Genomic DNA, 21409 nt, shown 5'->3' with positions numbered 1-21409 from the left:
ACATATATATATATATTAATAAAATAGCTAGTGACACACATTAATAATGTTTGGTCCAAGAATCAACTAACGCACATTTAATTATAGAATTGAAGGCTGATACCAATAGTCTATTGCCCAATAATCCAGAGCAATTGAGTCAAAATGTCAAAACACCGAAATGTGAAGTGTCGATCGATACTCAAATATCAACCCGTCATTCAATTTAGAACTATATAATCTTAGTTACAACCCCGCATCAAACCATCTTAATTCGAATTTTTTGTTGCCAAGACGCCAACTCCCTAAGGTTTTGCTTCAATCAATTCATTCAATTTTAATCTTCTCATAGATCAAAGGTTTGTTTCAACCGGTTGACAATTCATCTTTCTGCTTAGATGATCTCGAAAGAACCGGTTGAGTGTTTTTTTCTATTCCATGTTACTTAGTAAATTTATACCCGTGTTCTAATTGGACGAAACCTTAGAGATGAAAACTGCATTTTACTCTAAAAACTAACAACCCCATCTATTTGTTATGCGACGCTCGATACTCGCTCGACACTCGTTCGAAAAATACTCGGATCGAAAGGCGTTCGTTCGAATTTGGCTCGGTTGAAAAACACTCGGATCGATTCGGTTCAGTTTGTAAACGAACCGAGCACGAGCAAAGGTCTGATCGGTTCGGTTCGGCTCGTGAACAACCCTAATCAACACACAAAAGTTTTTGTAACAAAGAAGGTACTTCATATGGTTATAGATTCCACAACAAGATATAAAGGTAAAAGTCAAGCAAACAAGCTACTTAGAAAACTACCATTACATGTACAAGATTGAGACATAAGAATACTAATTTTTCTCTGAATTAGTCATGCAATCATCCACTAATTGGTTCAGGGTAGATAAGCTTGTTTCCTGCCATTAAAGTTCAAAACATACAATACTTTAGAAAGAAAAAAAAAATATGGTAGCCAAATAAAAACAATTGGGAAGTAGAGTTTATGATCCTCTTATTTTAAAATTTTGACCAATAATCAAACATTTTCACAAACAATCTGGAAGTGACGTAGCAGTCATCAGAGACATGAGTTTAAAAAAAACGTGTAGAGTTTAATAGACATGCTTCAAACAGATCACTGATAATATAATCTTGGGTGAAAAAGCCATGCGACCAAGCGTCGCGATCAATAGCAAAGTTAAGGTTTTTTTTTTTTTTTATATGTTACAGCTACCCATTTTTATACAAAGGGCAAAACCCGTCGCAGGCCCTGGTTTTCGGAGCTGCATTGCGGGCACGCACGAGTTCAATTAAATTCCAGTTCAGAAACTCATTTTTTGCACCCCCCTGCGTGCAGATAGAACTTGTGGTAAAACATGTTATAAAGCTACAATAGAGTAGTAAATATTTTACCTTATAAACAACCACTCACTTTGTTCACACACCAATGTGGGACAGGGGCGGACCTACTATGTAATAAGGGGTAGCCTCCGTTACCCCTTAACGCTCCGACGATAGTGTAAATTTTGAAAAATTTTGACGTTTTTTCGATTTCGTTACCCCTTTTCTTTGAAATGTTGCCCCTATACAAACTTTCTAGATCCGCCACTGATGTGGGACAAAGTATTTACTACCTTTTGGGACTTTCATTCACACACCCAAAACTTCCAACATATAAGTCCTAAACTTTTGCTAGTAACTATTAGTTTTTGTTAAATACACATGTAAAATAGCAAATATACAAGGGTATTTGAGGTAATATACATACAAAAATTTTCAAAATTCTTTTCTAGTGTAATCGCTATTTATAAAATAGCCGTCGATATTTGTCGCTATTCGCTATCGACAACTATGATTGTATGTCATATCGACAACCAAACTGTGACAAAACCTATGAAAATCAAACAAAACGAGTTCGAGGTTTCTTGTCACCACAAACGGAACATCAGATTAACTTCTGTTACTAAACCTTCTAGATTTTCATAATTGGACTCATTACTATTACTAGCATACTTGTATACTTTTATTTCCATTGAGTTTCATTTATCTGGTATACTTAGGTGCAATTTGTTTTTTAAGAGATAAAATATTTGCAGTCTGCAGTCTGCGGAACACATCTGCAGACATCTGTAACCTAATATTTGAGCTAACGTGCAAAATATATGCATCTCTTGTTGGAAAATATGTGAAAATAGCATTTTTCACAAATATAGGAAAATATTTTTTTCCTACTTTGGACTAGAAATAAATATAATAAAATGAGCGGGTTTTATATATTTATTTGTGGGTTTGTGTTCTATGTTGGAAGAGCTTCGCAACGAACTAAACCACGTCCAAAACCGAGCTAAGATGAATGAGATATCGATGCTCAAAGTTGGGTGTTTGGAACATTCAATGCTGAAACTAAAGGGAAAGTAGCACCTTGTCCCACATAGGAGGAGAGATGGAACTTAAATGGGTATTTAAGGTGGAACTCTCCATCCTTATTGTTTCATGGAAGCACATACTAGTGTACCCGCGAAGGGTGCGGAGCACCCTAACTCGCACTCGCGCACGCTCGCGCGCGTGGCGTGGGCGATGAGGCGCAATGTGGCGCTTTGATGGCGCACTTCGCACGCTCGCATCGCCGCGAGCCGCTTGAGAGCCGCCTTTGTATTTTTGACCGCGCGCGCGTGGTGGAGCACAAGGGTTGCAAGGACCAAGTGGTAGGTGATGCGGCACATGACGTGGCAGTCATGCGCATGCGCGCGCGGTTGCGCGCGTGGTGCATGGGTCCTGCTGTGTCGTGTGCGGCGCACCAGAGTAAGCCAATACGGCGCGACTGTGTGGGGCGCTCGTATAGGCTCACAGGTGACGTGGCGCACGCGCGCATGGACTTGAGCCAAGAGGACGCACCGCGCATGGTGACGTGGCGCACGCGCGCATGGCCAGTGAGCCAAGAGGACGCACCGCGCATGGGCGTGCAGACCTGGGCGCGCGCGCACCAGAGTGACTTGCACGCGCGCGCGCGCGCATAAGCTTCCAGCATTAAATGTCAGTGCAGTTTCAGTCCAGCTTCGTAACTGACGAGTTAATAGGCTTTGAATGAGAATTAAATGACGTATTAAATTGCATTGAAGACGTTTAATGCAATTTAAACCTCTCATTTAATTCGTTTTTTGGCTGTTTCAAACCGGGAGCTGTATAAATACAACTCCATACCTTGTTGAAGGATACACCAACGAATACCAGCTACACAACAGCAATCTAAACTCTCTCTCTAGAATTTTCTTGCAGCTTTCAAGGTAACCTTCGGGTTGTAGGCGAACTCCGGCAGTACTACTGCTCCGGCTGTTGTACCCTGGGAAACAAAACGAGTACTCCTGGGAGACTCGAAATTTGTTTTAAGGGAAGCGTGTGTACACGTGACTCAGCCCTTCTGTTTCTACCCCTTCTTGTATTGTGTTTTATTTCAGTTGTAATTGTAATAGTTGTTAGTTTTCCTAATTTCTGTATTGTAATCAGTAATAAAAATTTGTTTATTTTTTTTTTATTTACGCGAACGGTTCCTACATCTCTCAAGTGTTTTTCGTGATGTTCTTGTTTATGGTTATGATTAGAGAAAAAGAAAGAAAAAAAAGGATGAGAAGACTGATGTTCTTGTTTGTCATGATCCATGAGTTGTGCTATACGTTACAATTTTTGAAAAAGAAAGAGAGTCGACTTACTAGTTGAGTGCCCTCACGAACAAATACATTCTCCATATGAAGAAAAAGTGACTTCCATCGACCCGTGAGATCTGACTCCGAGTTTGAAAATTTTCCAAAGTTTCTTGCTCCATTCATGCTGTTTCGGTCGACCAAAATGCTCGCTTGTTTCTGACTCTTCTTTATTGCTATGCATCCAAGAAGAAAGTGAACTCGCTAAAAATATAAAACCTTTACAACTACAAATTACACACTTAATCCTGACTCACCGTTTATGCGGCCTTTAATATCCTGGCAGTGTAGATCAGACCAAAGGCAAGCAGCTGAATTGCATAGAAGAATAGCAGAGTCAAATCAGGTATACACAACACTCTAAAAACATTGGTTTTAAAAAGCATGAGCCCCTCCGAAGCATTTAGGTCCCCAATGCCAAGGCAAGAGCTTCACATATGCGTTTATCACGTGAATCATTCATAATTTCTTCACCTTTTTTACGTAATTTGTAGGAACCAATATTCAACCGTGATCTTCTCATTCATTGGCAAACGTATAAATAGTTACAAATACAATCTCCTATTTTAGGAGAGATATTTACAATATCAATTATAATATACAAATAATCTATTACACCCCCGCAGTCGAAGCGAAGGGTGGACGAATGCTGAGACTGGAGCGAAAATCATCAAACAACACCCTTGGAAGCCCCTTTGTGAAAATATCAGCAACCTGATGACGCGATGGAACGTGAAGCACACGAACTGCACCTCGTTGAACTTGTTCCCGCACAAAATGAATGTCGAGTTCAATGTGTTTCGTGCGCTGATGTTGAATATGTAACAACCCGCACCTTCGTGCGTTGTTACTACTCGATACACTCGTTACGCCTAGCACCGGAGATTCGGATCATAATGTAATCATACCAATTTTATCGCTAAATCGAAGTATAATCGAATAATTACGCATATTCTATCGCTATTACAAACCTATTTTGCATAACACTCACGATGATGTCGAGTAAAGGCCTAATCTACCCTTCTCGATAAGCGTGAGGTGTCAAAACGTAAGTAATCAACGCTAACAAGGACTATCGGGTGAGTGCTATGACTCCAGCCGTCATGACGATGATAGCAATACGAGTAAGTAGTGCCCCGGTAATCATTGTGGCACATCACATCGAAGAACGCACTCGAAGGCACGCGTAACTCGATCAACGCACTGAATATTGGATACATAAATACGTATATACGGCCCATTTGTGACTAATTATAATAAATAATTAATTAATTATATAAATATATGAAAATATGGCTTAAACCGTCGAAATCGCACCAAAAACGGGATCGAAAGGCTTCCGAACGGACCAGTCCAATCGATCAGACCAGTCCAATTGATCAGACCAGCCCAATCAAATGGGCCAGTCCGATCGAACGGACCAGTCTGCTCGATCGACTAGGCTGCTCGATCGGCTAGGCTGCTCGATCGACTAGGCTGCTCGATCGGCTAGGCTGCTCGATCGACTAGGCTGCTCGATCGGCTAGGCTGCTCGATCGACTAGGCTGCTCGATCGGCTAGGCTGCTCGATCGACTAGGCTGCTCGATCGACTAGGCTGCTCGATCGACTAGGCTGCTCGATCGAACGGGCCAGCCGATCCAATTGCTGTTTTGCCTCCCTTTCTCCTTCCTTGCCTATAAATACCCCTCCATTCCCTCCCAAACACTTGTGTTGCTGCTCCTAACCGACCAAGACGTTCCAGCCCTCAAATCTCTCGATTTCTTCCGATTCTTGTAAGTTTTCAACCCGAATCTTGTACTTTCTTGATCCAAATGCAATCCTTCATCTTTCTACCTTTCAAATCTCAATTTTTAACCATGAAATCAACGGATTTGGGGTGTTCTAAGGTGATGTCACCATAAAGTTCTTCAAAGGTGATGTCATCCCATGAAGAACAACTCAGATTCGGATGATTACATACGATTCTTCATGAATCTCAACCAAATCAATGTTTTTCTAATCAAAGGGCCACGGATTTGGGATGTTCGGATAGATTTCATCACAAAGTTCTTATGAACTTCAAGTGTTGACCTCATATCATCAAGAACAACTCAGATCCAGGGCATTTCCTAAGTAAAATCAAGGTTTTTACATCAGATCTAGTGATAAAATGATCGATTTCGAGTTAAACACGGAAAAACCGACAAAAACGACCAGTTCCGACGAACGGGGTGATTCCCGGCCGATGAAACAGGTCGGAATTGACGGGATTTCAGTTGCTTAACACCTCATCGTAACGTCCTAACCCAAAACGCCGAAAAACGCTCGAAAAATCATCGAAAACAGCCGAACAGGATGGCCAATCGAGTGGCCCAATCGATCGAACAGACCAGTCGATCGAGTGGCCCAATCGATCGAACAGACCAGTCGATCGAGTGGCCCAATCGATCGAACAGACCAGTCGATCGAGTGGCCCATTCGATCGAACAGGCCAATCGATCGAGTGGCCCATTCGATCGATCAGGCCCATTCGATCGATCAGGCCCATTCGATCGATCAGGCCCATTCGATCGATCAGGCCCATTCGATCGATCAGGCCCATTCGATCGATCAGGCCCATTCGATCGAGTGGCCTGTTCGACTGGGCCAGCCCAATTTCATCATTTTACCCGATTTTAACCCAATTTTGCCCGATTTCACGCAAATCGATACCGTTGAACGTATAGTAATCTATCACTCACATAAATTGTCTGAAATCAGGACATTCTCCGGCACCGATTCCGCAAACCTAACCGAAAACGCGCTGTGAGTATACTTGACCCCTTTTATCGAATTTTGGGTGTAACATACGTTCCATAAAAACCAAACCTATCAAACGAATGATTTAATTGGACTATTTATCACTTGCGAATAACTGTTTGCATAGATATACGTGATGCTAGTACATGTATGCTAGGACTTATACTCGTGACGTCCCACCAAGACTAGTATAGTACTATTTCGCCCGACGGGGTCTAGTTATGCCATCAAGAGTCGAGCATCGAGGACTTAGCTGGTAGTATCAGTTTTGTGAGTATATATGTTGGGTATTACGTTTATGCATGTGGAAATTCGCAGCACTTTTAATCTATCATACTACACATATCAAACCTGTATACTCGCCAATACTTTTGTATTGACAAAGTTTTAACGTATGTTGCAGGTTTAGCCGAAGTTTACATCAAATCAAGCTAGGAAGTCTAGAAACTCATCTAAAATCTAGGTTGTCGGATTTGAATTGTTCGAGAGGACAAGAAATCTGTGATGACTTACGTGATTGTATTGTTTGTTAGTATGGGATGACAAATGTAATAAATATTATCGCAATATAGTTGTTATGGATTCTCTTGAGCAATCTGATTCGCCTAGTGCCGCGCCCCGATGATTCCGCCATCGGTTGGGGTGTGACAGATTGGTATCAGAGCCATAACTATAGGGAATTAGGCAAAGTTTGAGACTCGACCTAGTCCGGGTCGATGTCTTAGAAAAAAATTGACCTAGTCTATAGTCTAAGTACCTACAGGCCGACTCTTACGAACTCGTTAGGGTTTGTTTGGGCCAACTTGCTACTCTCGATCGAATTTGTTGAAAGTTACAACTATTGTGTGAACACCGCATACTATAGCTTCACACAAAGAGCCTTTCCTAAGGCTAGAATATTACTTAGCCTTCCCTAAGGCCGACACAATACACATGTTTTCAAAACTACTCGTACAACAAAACCGGGTGATCTAGTCGAGACCAGGTGTGAAAACCAAGAACTCTCGATAAGATCGCTCACTCAGCATATTTTCCTAGCACGAGAACTCTTCGTCGAGCCAGGAGTGACATCCGCATCTCGACAAAAGGTCTCCATTTCAAAATTCTAGTGGAACTCTCGAATTTATTCGATGATCGCCACCACAAATGGGAACGAAGTTGTTAAGCCAGGGGTGAAACCCATACCTTAATCAACTGTTCCACTCCATAAAATGGTTTACAAAAGCTCTCACCAAGGTCACGGCCATAACAACGACTCAGGCTACGCGAAGACTAGAGAGACGAATGTCAGGAGCTGCATCCCAGTGGAAGCATGAGTCCCCTAGGTCAACGCGTATGCCCGAACTTGTTGGGTATAGTCGGGTTACTTGGGTAGTCAACGCCTAAACACCCAAGGCATTCTATCTAAACTTTTACGTACATGGTATCAATTACGTCTAAGTGTTTTCGAATTTAAGTTTTTACGATTTCCCGATTTCCCGATTTACGATCCTAGATTTACAAAAAGCGCACAACTCGCACAGCCATCGCAATCTAAAACAAAGACCGAATGATCGCAACAAAACAAACGCCTAAGTACTCGAATTCGCTCACGCTATTTCCCTTACCGCGTCCTCGCGAATTCTGAACCAATATCTATGTGTAACCTACAGCTATACCTATACGTACTATATACAAAACGAATCAATTATGTGAGAGTTTAGGAACCTAGAATTTTCCTATGTGGCTCCTATGTGTTTAATTAAATTCTATACCAAGTTTTGATCGAATCGAATCGCATCAAAAGTTCAGAAATCATTATGATCGAATCTCATTCCGAATCCCTCTGTCTAGATGCCTTCCAACAACTCGATCTCGAGACGAGTAGCTAGGAGAAGAGCCCAACGACGCGCCGATAAGAGGATTGCCTCAATTGTGACCAAGGAAGTGGTCAAGCTCATTCCTCAAATTGTCACGCAAGTGCACTCTCAAAGCCACTCTCGAGCCCCGGAAGACGTCAAGACGGAATCTGCATTCCTCTACAAACACTTCAAAGCCTGTGATCCGATGCCTTTCACGGGTGAAGGAGGTGTTTCTCAATTACTCCAGTGGTTCGATGCCATCGAGGTTACCCTTCGTCAGAGTGGGTGCCCCGAGGACCTTCAAACTACTTGCGCCACCGGAGTATTCCAATCCCGAGCACTCGATTGGTGGACCGCCGAACGCAACAAACGTGGGATCTCCGCAGCTTACGCCCTCTCATGGGGCGAGCTGAAGGAACTCATGAAGGAAGAATATTGTCCTCCTCACGAAGTCCAGAAGCTAGAGAACGAATTTTGGGAAATCAAGCAAACCGAAGGTGACAATGCGAGCTATACAGCAAGGTTCAAACAGCTTAGCATGATCTGCCCAAGTCAAGTCGACACTCCAAAGAAAGCTATCGCGAAGTATATTCGTGGCTTACCAGAGTGTGTGGGTGATTTTGTCGAAGCTGCAAAACCTACTACCATCGAAGAAACCTACCGTCTAGCCGCAGAGCTCAACAGCAAACGAGTCGTGGACGGATTCTTCTCCAAGAAGCCTGTCAAACGAGCTCATCAAGCAATCATCATCAACTCATCCGACGATTCCTTTGGAGAATCGGTCGATGGTTCATCTGACCGCGCCTCGGAGGATTCTTCCAAGAATCGCTCCGACAATGCCTCCGCTAAATCGTCAGGCGAATCCGAAGACGACGCCGCATCAACTCAGGAAGCCCAACCGAGCCGCAAACGAAAGACCGTGAGCCCAGACTCTTCAACAACTGGACTGCCGCAACCCGAACCTCTCCGATCAGTTCCAGTTCAGTCAAAGCGAGCTTACAATGGATCTCATCCCCTGTGTTTCACATGCACGTATCATCACCCGCTAGAAGCAAAATGTCGCTATTGCGCAAATTGCAACTGGTATGGGCATTATACGTCGCAGTGTCGTACAGGACCGTGACCTGGAAGGAAGTCATCAGCAACCGCCGTCTCCGCAAGTATCCACAACAACGTTATTTTGATCCTAATGTTGTTGTAATAATCCGACTTATCGCTATCATTTCTGGAACTTATTTCATATATCATCGTGTGTGGATTCTATTTCTCTTACAATCGAGCACTATCTAGACGCTAGCACTATGTACTATATTATGTATTTTATCCCTATAACACTCTTAGAACGAGGTACGGTATACGTGCAAGGGACAACTAATCACGGGTGCACACGGGATTATCTTGGTCAGTGCACGGAGATCGTAGTGAAGTTCTAATGGTGCCATAACGTTTAAAAGCACGGTCAAGGCCGTGTCAACAAAGTGTGACACCAAAGCACGGGGCATAAGTAGTAGGGGTGACGCGGGGGTACGCTTTACCATACTACCGAAACTTCGTGAAGAAAGTGCCATGTGGAGTTGGACGTTATTAGACCTATTATACTATTATGGTTAATTTGACACTCTACCATCAATCACAAGGCGTAACAAAACTAAACCGCATCACTGCGAGGCTTCTCGTAAGTCCGCGTACACAAATTGCCACATCGATGAACTTAGGTAAGTTCACCCCGAAGAGCAATTGGAGCAACGCGAGACTGGTCGTAAAGTCTAGAACGCAACTCAATCGCAGTTTTGCCGGATCTATCCCGCAATCAAATCATTCGATATGTGGCTCGAAATCGCAATCGCATCACGTGTTGTCTAGAAATCTCTAACGCTAGTTATTGTCAATTGTGTGAACCTCTATCAGCTGGTGTGGATCGCCTATTGTGGATTCGCTAGACGAGTATCGACAATCACTCGCCGCCTTCCACTATTAACGCGCCTCGCACCTAATCCATCAACTCGATACTCTTAACGCGGTTCGCTACTGCTTATCGATGTATGCATTCTACGTGTCAGGTTAGCGCGCACGACCTCGCTTCATGAGACGAAACTAATGAGGCTGAAACATGGTGATGTTTTGACCATATTAGTTGACCTTCGTGGAAAAAGGGCGTGTGGGCTAGCCTTAGTACTATTCGTGGTGTAATCAGTTCAATCAATCGTCTATCACTCGCAACGCAGCAATCGTCGCTTATCAATCTGTTGAAATCTATTGTCTATCGATGTTCGAATGTTACTTGGAAGTCATCGCAGGTGGTGTAATGTTAGGGTGCATGACATTGCTTCACAAGATAAAACTAATATGGAAACATGGTGTTTGTCATATTAGCAAGTCTTGTGGAAACGTGCCATGCGAACTTCGTGTGGAATCAAATCGAAATCTCATTTACCCGAATCAAAATCGTGTCATTCGTTGCCCAACCAAGCATACCATATCAGCGTTGTGCGACCGGACTACTCGCACCCGCTGCCTACGCTTGGTTTGCATCCAACTTACTTCTATTCAAAACTCGGTCTAGCACCTCATCGCTAGGATCAAGGGAATCGAAATTCTATCTGTGTCTTATCGGCACGCATGACACTGCCTCATGAAACAGAGTCAATATGGGTAAAGCATGGTGGATACGCCGCTGGTACTTCCTATATATAAGTGTTTTAACCATATTAACGAACTTTTGTGGGAAGGTGCCACGTGGGGCCCGATGTAAGTTATTTTTCCATAGTATTAAGGAAAACCTATTTTTATAAAATTTTTACTAAAACCGTTGGACAAATGAAATTCCTTACAACATGGAGAAAACATTGAATCAGTTTGGCTCCGTGCCCAATGAAAATTTCATAAGTCCAATTCTTTTCTTAAAAAAAACCTTTGCAATGACCGACAGGAATCTTCCCGAGAACGAGGGTTCGGCCGTCGAGTTCTGCTCGAACCCACGTTGTAGGAAAGTTTTCTTAAAACTTATTTTGCCACCTGATTCTTTTAAAATGTAAAACTCAAAACCTGTTATCAAATAACAAAACCCTCCACATAGCGCTGGTGTGGACATCAAAACGGTCGACACCGCGCCATGAGGAGATTTTTCTTAATTAACTTCAGAAAGTAATCGAGTATTGGTAAAATTAAAACGCTATAAAATTGCTTTTTGTGTGTGTTATCGCTTCTAACTAATCGAATCGTATCTTCTCTCCGTTCTCACTCGTCAAATCGTAATCAATCGCTCGTTGTCTAGACGCTATTAATCCCTTCCATCAATCGCATCAACTCTTACGACCCTACTATTGGATTAATTTCGGGACGAAATTTCCTAAAGGAGGGGATACTGTAACAACCCGCACCTTCGTGCGTTGTTACTACTCGATACACTCGTTACGCCTAGCACCGGAGATTCGGATCATAATGTAATCATACCAATTTTATCGCTAAATCGAAGTATAATCGAATAATTACGCATATTCTATCGCTATTACAAACCTATTTTGCATAACACTCACGATGATGTCGAGTAAAGGCCTAATCTACCCTTCTCGATAAGCGTGAGGTGTCAAAACGTAAGTAATCAACGCTAACAAGGACTATCGGGTGAGTGCTATGACTCCAGCCGTCATGACGATGATAGCAATACGAGTAAGTAGTGCCCCGGTAATCATTGTGGCACATCACATCGAAGAACGCACTCGAAGGCACGCGTAACTCGATCAACGCACTGAATATTGGATACATAAATACGTATATACGGCCCATTTGTGACTAATTATAATAAATAATTAATTAATTATATAAATATATGAAAATATGGCTTAAACCGTCGAAATCGCACCAAAAACGGGATCGAAAGGCTTCCGAACGGACCAGTCCAATCGATCAGACCAGTCCAATTGATCAGACCAGCCCAATCAAATGGGCCAGTCCGATCGAACGGACCAGTCTGCTCGATCGACTAGGCTGCTCGATCGGCTAGGCTGCTCGATCGACTAGGCTGCTCGATCGGCTAGGCTGCTCGATCGACTAGGCTGCTCGATCGGCTAGGCTGCTCGATCGACTAGGCTGCTCGATCGGCTAGGCTGCTCGATCGACTAGGCTGCTCGATCGACTAGGCTGCTCGATCGACTAGGCTGCTCGATCGAACGGGCCAGCCGATCCAATTGCTGTTTTGCCTCCCTTTCTCCTTCCTTGCCTATAAATACCCCTTCATTCCCTCCCAAACACTTGTGTTGCTGCTCCTAACCGACCAAGACGTTCCAGCCCTCAAATCTCTCGATTTCTTCCGATTCTTGTAAGTTTTCAACCCGAATCTTGTACTTTCTTGATCCAAATGCAATCCTTCATCTTTCTACCTTTCAAATCTCAATTTTTAACCATGAAATCAACGGATTTGGGGTGTTCTAAGGTGATGTCACCATAAAGTTCTTCAAAGGTGATGTCATCCCATGAAGAACAACTCAGATTCGGATGATTACATACGATTCTTCATGAATCTCAACCAAATCAATGTTTTTCTAATCAAAGGGCCACGGATTTGGGATGTTCGGATAGATTTCATCACAAAGTTCTTATGAACTTCAAGTGTTGACCTCATATCATCAAGAACAACTCAGATCCAGGGCATTTCCTAAGTAAAATCAAGGTTTTTACATCAGATCTAGTGATAAAATGATCGATTTCGAGTTAAACACGGAAAAACCGACAAAAACGACCAGTTCCGACGAACGGGGTGATTCCCGGCCGATGAAACAGGTCGGAATTGACGGGATTTCAGTTGCTTAACACCTCATCGTAACGTCCTAACCCAAAACGCCGAAAAACGCTCGAAAAATCATCGAAAACAGCCGAACAGGATGGCCAATCGAGTGGCCCAATCGATCGAACAGACCAGTCGATCGAGTGGCCCAATCGATCGAACAGACCAGTCGATCGAGTGGCCCAATCGATCGAACAGACCAGTCGATCGAGTGGCCCATTCGATCGAACAGGCCAATCGATCGAGTGGCCCATTCGATCGATCAGGCCCATTCGATCGATCAGGCCCATTCGATCGATCAGGCCCATTCGATCGATCAGGCCCATTCGATCGATCAGGCCCATTCGATCGATCAGGCCCATTCGATCGAGTGGCCTGTTCGACTGGGCCAGCCCAATTTCATCATTTTACCCGATTTTAACCCAATTTTGCCCGATTTCACGCAAATCGATACCGTTGAACGTATAGTAATCTATCACTCACATAAATTGTCTGAAATCAGGACATTCTCCGGCACCGATTCCGCAAACCTAACCGAAAACGCGCTGTGAGTATACTTGACCCCTTTTATCGAATTTTGGGTGTAACATACGTTCCATAAAAACCAAACCTATCAAACGAATGATTTAATTGGACTATTTATCACTTGCGAATAACTGTTTGCATAGATATACGTGATGCTAGTACATGTATGCTAGGACTTATACTCGTGACGTCCCACCAAGACTAGTATAGTACTATTTCGCCCGACGGGGTCTAGTTATGCCATCAAGAGTCGAGCATCGAGGACTTAGCTGGTAGTATCAGTTTTGTGAGTATATATGTTGGGTATTACGTTTATGCATGTGGAAATTCGCAGCACTTTTAATCTATCATACTACACATATCAAACCTGTATACTCGCCAATACTTTTGTATTGACAAAGTTTTAACGTATGTTGCAGGTTTAGCCGAAGTTTACATCAAATCAAGCTAGGAAGTCTAGAAACTCATCTAAAATCTAGGTTGTCGGATTTGAATTGTTCGAGAGGACAAGAAATCTGTGATGACTTACGTGATTGTATTGTTTGTTAGTATGGGATGACAAATGTAATAAATATTATCGCAATATAGTTGTTATGGATTCTCTTGAGCAATCTGATTCGCCTAGTGCCGCGCCCCGATGATTCCGCCATCGGTTGGGGTGTGACAGAATAGAATTGCCAGACAAGTAGATAGCACTTACATTATCACAGTAAACAAGTGAGGCACGTGCGATCGGAAGATGAAGTTCCAGAAGAAGGTTGCGAAGCCAACAGAGTTCAGCAACCACATTTGCAACACCACGGTACTCTGCTTCAGCACTGGAACGAGAAATAGTAGATTGTCGTTTGGACGACCAAGAAATGAGGTTGTCGCCCAAGTAGACACAATATCCGGAGGTGGAGCGACACGTGTCGGGACATCCTGCCCAATCAGCATCAGTGTAAGCGACCAGAGAAAGGTCCGAGGCAGGCATTAGATGAAGACCAAAATCCGAGGTACCCTGAATATAACGAATAATACGCTTGAGGGCATTCCAATGAGCAACCCGGGGAGCATGCATGTACATACAGACTTGTTGCACAGCATATGAGATATCGGGTCTGGTGAAGGTCAAATACTGAAGAGCACCTGCCAGGCTGCGATAAGTGGAAGGATCATCATGTAAAGGACCTGAATCGGCAGAGAGCTTAGATTGCGTATCAACGGGAGTCGCAGCCGGTTTACATGAATCCATGGCAGCACGACTAATGATGTCTCGAGCATACGACTGTTGAGACAAAAACATGACGTCTTTGCAGCGAGTAACCTGTATCCCCAAAAAAATGAAAGAGGCCCCAAATCTTTCATGGCAAACTCACCTGCAAGCGTATGAACTATACGTTGACGAAGATCGTCAGTAGAGGTTGTAAGGATGATGTCATCAACGTAGATGAGCATGTATGCAATATCAAGACCACTGCGATAGATAAACAAAGAATTGTCAGACTTGCTTTGACGAAAACCCTGTAAGGTGACAAAATCTGTGAACCGCTGGTACCAAGCACGTGGAGCCTGTTTGAGGCCATAGAGTGACTTCTTGAGAAGACAAACGTGATCGGGATAGTCTTGATGACGAAAACCCATTGGTTGATGCATATAGACTGTTTCTTCTAAGTTCCCATGAAGAAACGCATTTGTGACATCAAGCTGATTAATATTCCATGATTTCGTCAATGCCAACGAAAGAACCAGACGAATGGTAGCCGGTTTCACAACCGGGCTAAAAGTTTCCCCACAATCAATACCAGGTTCCTGTTTGCGACCATCACAAACCAACCGAGCTTTATAGCGTTCTAGAGCACCATCAGACCTGTATTTATGTTTAAACAACCACATGCAACGAATAATATTCATATCAGGGGTGCGAGGTACAAGCTCCCAGGTCTTGTTTTTAATAAGGGCACTAAATTCATTGGCCATGGCGTTGTACCATTCTGGAATAGACAAGGCAACCTGGGGATTTTTCGGTATAGGTATGACAGTGGAAGTATGAAGATTAAAGGTTGTTTCGGTTTGACTATACCGCTCATAGAGCGAGTCTGAATGGTGCGAACGGGCGGTGGTGGTGGTACGGGTATTGATGGGGAAATGGGTGAGGAGGGGAAACTGGGGTCGAATGTGAAGGATGGGCCTGGGCCGGTTGTAGTGGAGGGACCGGTTGGCTGAGAAGGGGAGGATTGGGCCGATTGAGGTTGGTGGGGAGTGGGGGGAGCATTTGTTTGGGCCGGATTGTAAGAAGAGGGGACGGGCTGGCTATGCAGTTAATGCGGAAAAATATCGGTTATCGGTCAATGACCGATATTTAAGATATCGTTTATCGCGGTGAGATATCGGTGAGATATCAGTAATTTATAATATCATGCATAAATATATATATCTAAACCCTATATGATATATATATATATATATATATATATATATATATATATATATATATATATATATATATATATATATATCATGTGAATATATATATATTCACATGCAACCAGATATGTCACATGCACTAATCACTAGCCAACATACTTTTCGATACTACACACGCAATCTGACAACAATTAATGAATCACATGGACTATGCTATTATCACTTTCTGATTGGACCTTACTTATAAATCACATGGGCCATTGAAATTTGATTGGGCCGCAGCACTATATACATGCAAACTTTTAGTGGAACCTTTTTTTGCTGTGAAAATGCAGTTTTGTAGTAAAATCACTTCTTTTTTTGCTAAAAAATGGCCCAGACGAGATATCGGCGATAAGACCGAGATAACTTATACAGAATATCGGCGACATGTCGGTGGTTATCGCCGATATTATCGTTGACCGATATGTTGACCGAGATGACAAACTGATATTTGAAGGAGGGGCCGATAACCGCTATATCGGTGATATAGCACCGATATATCGCCGATATTGATAGCATAGCGGGCTGGTGAGTAGGGTGGTGTGGGGGATGTGTGGGTGGGCCGGTGAGGGGAGTAGTCGAGGGAGAGTATGTTTGGGCCGGATTGTGGGAAGGGGGGGTGGGCTGGTGTGAAACAGTAGAAGGTGGGCCGAGAGGGGTGTGAGGTGGGCTGGACTGTTGGGCTAAAGGAGTGGGGGACGGTTTGGTATTAAGGAGATTGTCCCAGACAAGAGGATGGATGGTAGGGTTGAGAAAATCATATGATGGAGGTTTGGTTGGAGATTGAATTGTGTAAGGAAAAATAGTCTCTTCAAAATGAACATGTCGAGAGATAATTAACTGATGTGAATTAAGATCGAGGCATTTGTACCCTCGATGATTAGAGGGATACCCCAAAAAAACGCATGGGTTGGAACGATAGTCAAGTTTGTGAATGTTTGTAGAGGGAGCCAAAGGATAACAAAGACACCCGAACACTCGCAGATGTTCATATTCGGGAGTGACTTTGTAGAGGCGAGAGGTGGGTGAACGAAATTGTTGTTTATGGTTCGAATTTTTCGTTCCGCTTTTCCGTTCTGGGAAGACGTGTAGGGGCATGAGAAACGAAACTACATGGTATCACACCTTTCTCGATCCTCTTCCCTCTAAACCCTACCCGCTGCCGTCGACTGTCTTCTTCATCAGTCGGCTCCTTCCTCTGCATACCTCTCTTCTCTTCTTTTACTATGGAATCCAAACTTCACCCCGCCCTCACCGTCTCCAATATAAAAACCCACGTCCCCATCCTCTTGGAGAAGGACTCCACCCACTACACAACCTGGAAAACCCTATTCAAAGTGCACTGTCAGATTTATGAAGTGCTTGATCACTTATCTCCCAAGCAACCCGACACCAAGGCCGCCGATACCTCCGACACAGCGGCTGCTGCCAAAGTCGCTGCTGACTCTCTTTGGACCCAACTGGACGCTGTGGTTCTTCAGTGGATATACTCCACCATCTCGGCACCTCTTCTTCACATCATCTTACAACCGGGTCAGACTGCTAATGATGCTTGGACCGCTATAGAGAGTGAATTTAATGACAAAAAGACTACCCGAGCCATCTTCCTTGGCCAAGAGTTTGCAAATCTGTCACTGGATAATTTCTCATCTATGTCTGACTACTGTGACCATGCTAAGAATCTTGCTGGTCAGTTGAAAAGTGTTGGTGCTCCTGTTGCCGATCATGTGCTCGTCATCAAGATACTGACGGGTCTCAAGGAACAATACGATGGCATCTCCACCGTGTTGCAAAACCAAGACCCACTTCCATCGTTCAATGACGTTAGATCGAAATTGAACCTGGAAGAAAACAAAAAGAAACGGCAAGCGACTCGGGCCTCACAACTGTCCGCCACCGCCTTAGCGGCTGTCTCTTCAGCTTCTCAGCCTACACGTGACGACTCCTCCTACTCAGCCAATGAGCGGGGCCGCGGACGCAACCGGAGAGGACGGGGTCGCGGTCGCTCGGCCAATGGCCGTGGTGGTCGTGCCTCCAGCGGTTATGGTCAGCCCTCCCATCAATATCCCTATATTGTGTTTCCTCAAAATTGGACTCAGTCACAATGGGCAGGACTTTTACATGGGTCTTCACAGCCATGGGCTTCTCCACCAAGTCAACCTCCATGCCCATATCCCTCACGGCCAAACAACAACTCTCAAGGAATTCTTGGTGCGCGTCCTGATCAAGCTCACTACAACGGCTACACACCCATGTAGGAACCAATATTCAACCGTGATCTTCTCATTCATTGGCAAACGTATAAATAGTTACAAATACAATCTCCTATTTTAGGAGAGATATTTACAATATCAATTATAATATACAAATAATCTATTATAATTTTGACCAATTTTGGCCCGTATATGCATGAGTCGCCACCTCAAGGCCCTGAGACGTTTTCCAGTCGCCTCACACCTCATGTTTGCTTTTTATAAAACCAAGATACACACTGGTGGAAGCTTTGCTAACCACGTGTGTAAACTAAATACAAATTTAAAAAAAAACAAGTTCGAAAATCACCTTTCCTGCAGAAAGAACATGAACAAGTTTTGATCATGTCCATACACACGTTCGAGGATCCATCACCCTTCTGTCCAATGCATCTCTCTAAACCACTCCTTGACTCGAGCAATCTTGACCAATCAAGACACTCATCTTTGATCAAATCCAACTTATCAAGACTGACCCCATTGCCATCATCCATACCCAAATCATTTCCCACCACTCTATTCAATTCAACTTGTGGTACAGCAATCCCGTTTTCATCCGGTGGGACAGAGGTTATCAGTTGTGTAGATTCACAAACATCTTTGACAACATCACCATCATTAACAGTAGCAGAAGAGGTCAATGTGGCATTTTGTCGAACATCTGGCGGGCATGGTTCCTTAATTTCACACACAACCTTAGACACATTACCTACGATACTCCCCGTCAGCGAATCGATCTGACCGCACAACTGAGGCCTCGATATAGAGTCTTTAATCTGTGTGTTATAGTTTTCATCTACTCTTAAGCATTCTTTCTTTGAAATCAGAACACTTTCATCTTTCTTATAAATGGAACAAAACCCTTTTTTCCCAACTTGATTAGTTACATCTCCTAACGCGGATCGGGGCTTGTATGATAGCATTTCTTGACTCATAGTTTGTAAGGGTTATTACCAAAATGGAAGTAGAATATTACTCGAAATGTGAAACAAGAGTCTACTTGAGGATGATCTAAAGCAAGTGGGAAGTTGGTTGACTGATCGGGATGAGGGTGTGATTTGCCCCAAAATGCAATGGGATTGTTGAGCGGGAAAGGGGGTTTGATTTTGGGTTGAGTTAAATCGTTAAGAGTTCTGGAGGCGCGCCTTTAACAATCGGCTGCCATCTTTGGTCCTCTTTGGGGGAACATCTTGGATTCTTTGATTTCAAATTTGGTTTTCACTTTTAAAAAGGGCATGTTTGGCTAAGCTTTTTGAAACAATTTATTGACTTATTGGCTTTTTGAAAAGTTATAAGCTCTAAAATGATGTTTGGTAATGAGGGTGTATGTGAGGGGAAAAAGCCAATAAGTCAATAAGTCACTCCATACTGACTTTTCCAAAAAGCCAATAAGTCAATAAGTTGTTTCAAAAAGCTTAGCCAAACATGCCCAAAGATTCAGGATTTATCTCATTCTCTTGTAGGGATGAGCGTGGTACCGGTACCAAAAATACCGGTACCGAAAATACCGATACCGAAATTCACCAAAACTGGGTATCGGTACCGGTACCAAAATATTCGGTACGGTACGGTGCGGTACCGGTATCGGTATCGGTACGGGACCAGTATTTGAAGGTAAATTTCGGTATTTTACCGGTACCGATACCGAAAGTACCGATATCGAAAATACCAAAAAGTGGGTACCGGTATCGGTACCGGAAAAATCGGTACGAGAAATTCGGTATCGTACTGATATGGGACCGGTACCCAGTACCAAATGCTCATCCCTATTCTCTTGTCTATATAAATTAGAGTTAATCGGCCTTGATGGTCTCTATGGTTTGCCATTTTTCACATTTAGTCCCTGCATTTTCAAAGTAACATGTATGTTCCTCATGGTTTGATCGTTTGTTACTCGGATAGGCTCAAGACTGGATAGTTGTTAGCTTGTTCAGTTAATAGTATGTGAAATGACAAAACTACCCCTTTGTATTTTAAGAATATAATTAATATTTAAGAAATATAAGTGGGGCTCACACACCCTTCTTCTTCACCTTATTCTTCTCTCGCATGTTCTCCACCACCCGTATCACCTCCGATGGCCGACCACCAACCAGCAACACCACCCACTAACACAATATCACCACCACTAATTACTTATAGCCCACTTTCGACCATTCCACCTTTTGAATTGCACTGATTATGTCCGTTTTACCTTTGTAATAAATATCAATGAATTGTAGGTGGATCGGAAACGAAGATTAGAGTTTCAAGTTTGAGTGGATCTATGGCATGTTGTTAAATCATGTTCTGTGTGGTAGAAACCAAAGTGGGATGATGAGTATTTATGTAGCATAATGGTGGATGTTGACTGTTTTGGTAAAAAAATCTAATTAAGGATAATGTAACCAAATTTGTAAAGTGAGGTAGAGTGCTTAGGTGATGAACAATGGTAAAATGAACGCTTGATGAATGAAATGATGAACACAATGATTTGTACGAGGAAAAGTCCTTGATCACTAGTAGATCGCCGACATAAAAACCTCGGATAGTGAAAACTATCACTATCAACTATATTGAACAATAAAAATTACAACTTTGGATGTTAATCAAGTGTGGTACAATCGAATGCTAAGTGTATGAGAACCGTGGTTTGTAGTGTATGCGAATGTGTGTGTGTGTGTTCGTCAAAAACTTATTAACTAACACTTGATCAACCCCTTTTGAAATAAGCTAGCAACTAACTCTGAAATTCTTGGAAGACCACGTCCAAGCTCTAGGGGTGTTCAAAACCGGATATCCGAAGTTTCGGATATCCGAAAGTCGGATATCCGAACATTTCGGATAGTAGATTTCACTATCCGAATCCGTATCCGAAATTTCGGATACGGATTCGGATAATGAAACGGATATCCGAAATTCTAAAACAAAAAAAAAAATTCAAATAAAAATATGAACTTTGTCTTTTCCATCATAATAAACAGATCTGATGTTCAAAAGAAACAAACCAACACAATTCAAAGTTCTAAAATAACACATAACATGTCGAAAATAACACATAACATTGTTTTAAAAGTCGAAATAAACACATAATCTTCCAAATCCACTCATCCGATTCCAATCCATCC

The 21409-nt window shown here is 42.9% G+C and overlaps 1 protein-coding gene across 1 annotated transcript; it reads right to left on the bottom strand.

Moving 5' to 3' along the window:
- Window positions 1-745: 745 nt before the first annotated feature.
- LOC110939112 lies at window positions 746-19289 on the bottom strand. The gene is made up of 4 exons (XM_022180956.2): window positions 18613-19289; window positions 3932-3985; window positions 3684-3850; window positions 746-893 (listed from the first exon to the last, which is right to left on the bottom strand). Exons 1-4 carry the CDS (start codon window positions 19235-19237, stop codon window positions 828-830), a joined length of 912 nt encoding a protein of 303 aa, XP_022036648.1. The 5' UTR covers window positions 19238-19289; the 3' UTR covers window positions 746-827.
- Window positions 19290-21409: the final 2120 nt, after the last annotated feature.

This window comes from Helianthus annuus, chromosome 9, assembly GCF_002127325.2.
Source record: "Helianthus annuus cultivar XRQ/B chromosome 9, HanXRQr2.0-SUNRISE, whole genome shotgun sequence".
Lineage (NCBI taxonomy): Eukaryota > Viridiplantae > Streptophyta > Magnoliopsida > Asterales > Asteraceae > Helianthus > Helianthus annuus.
Note: the sequence above shows the minus strand (reverse complement) of the source record. Positions and strands in the feature narration are given on the sequence as shown.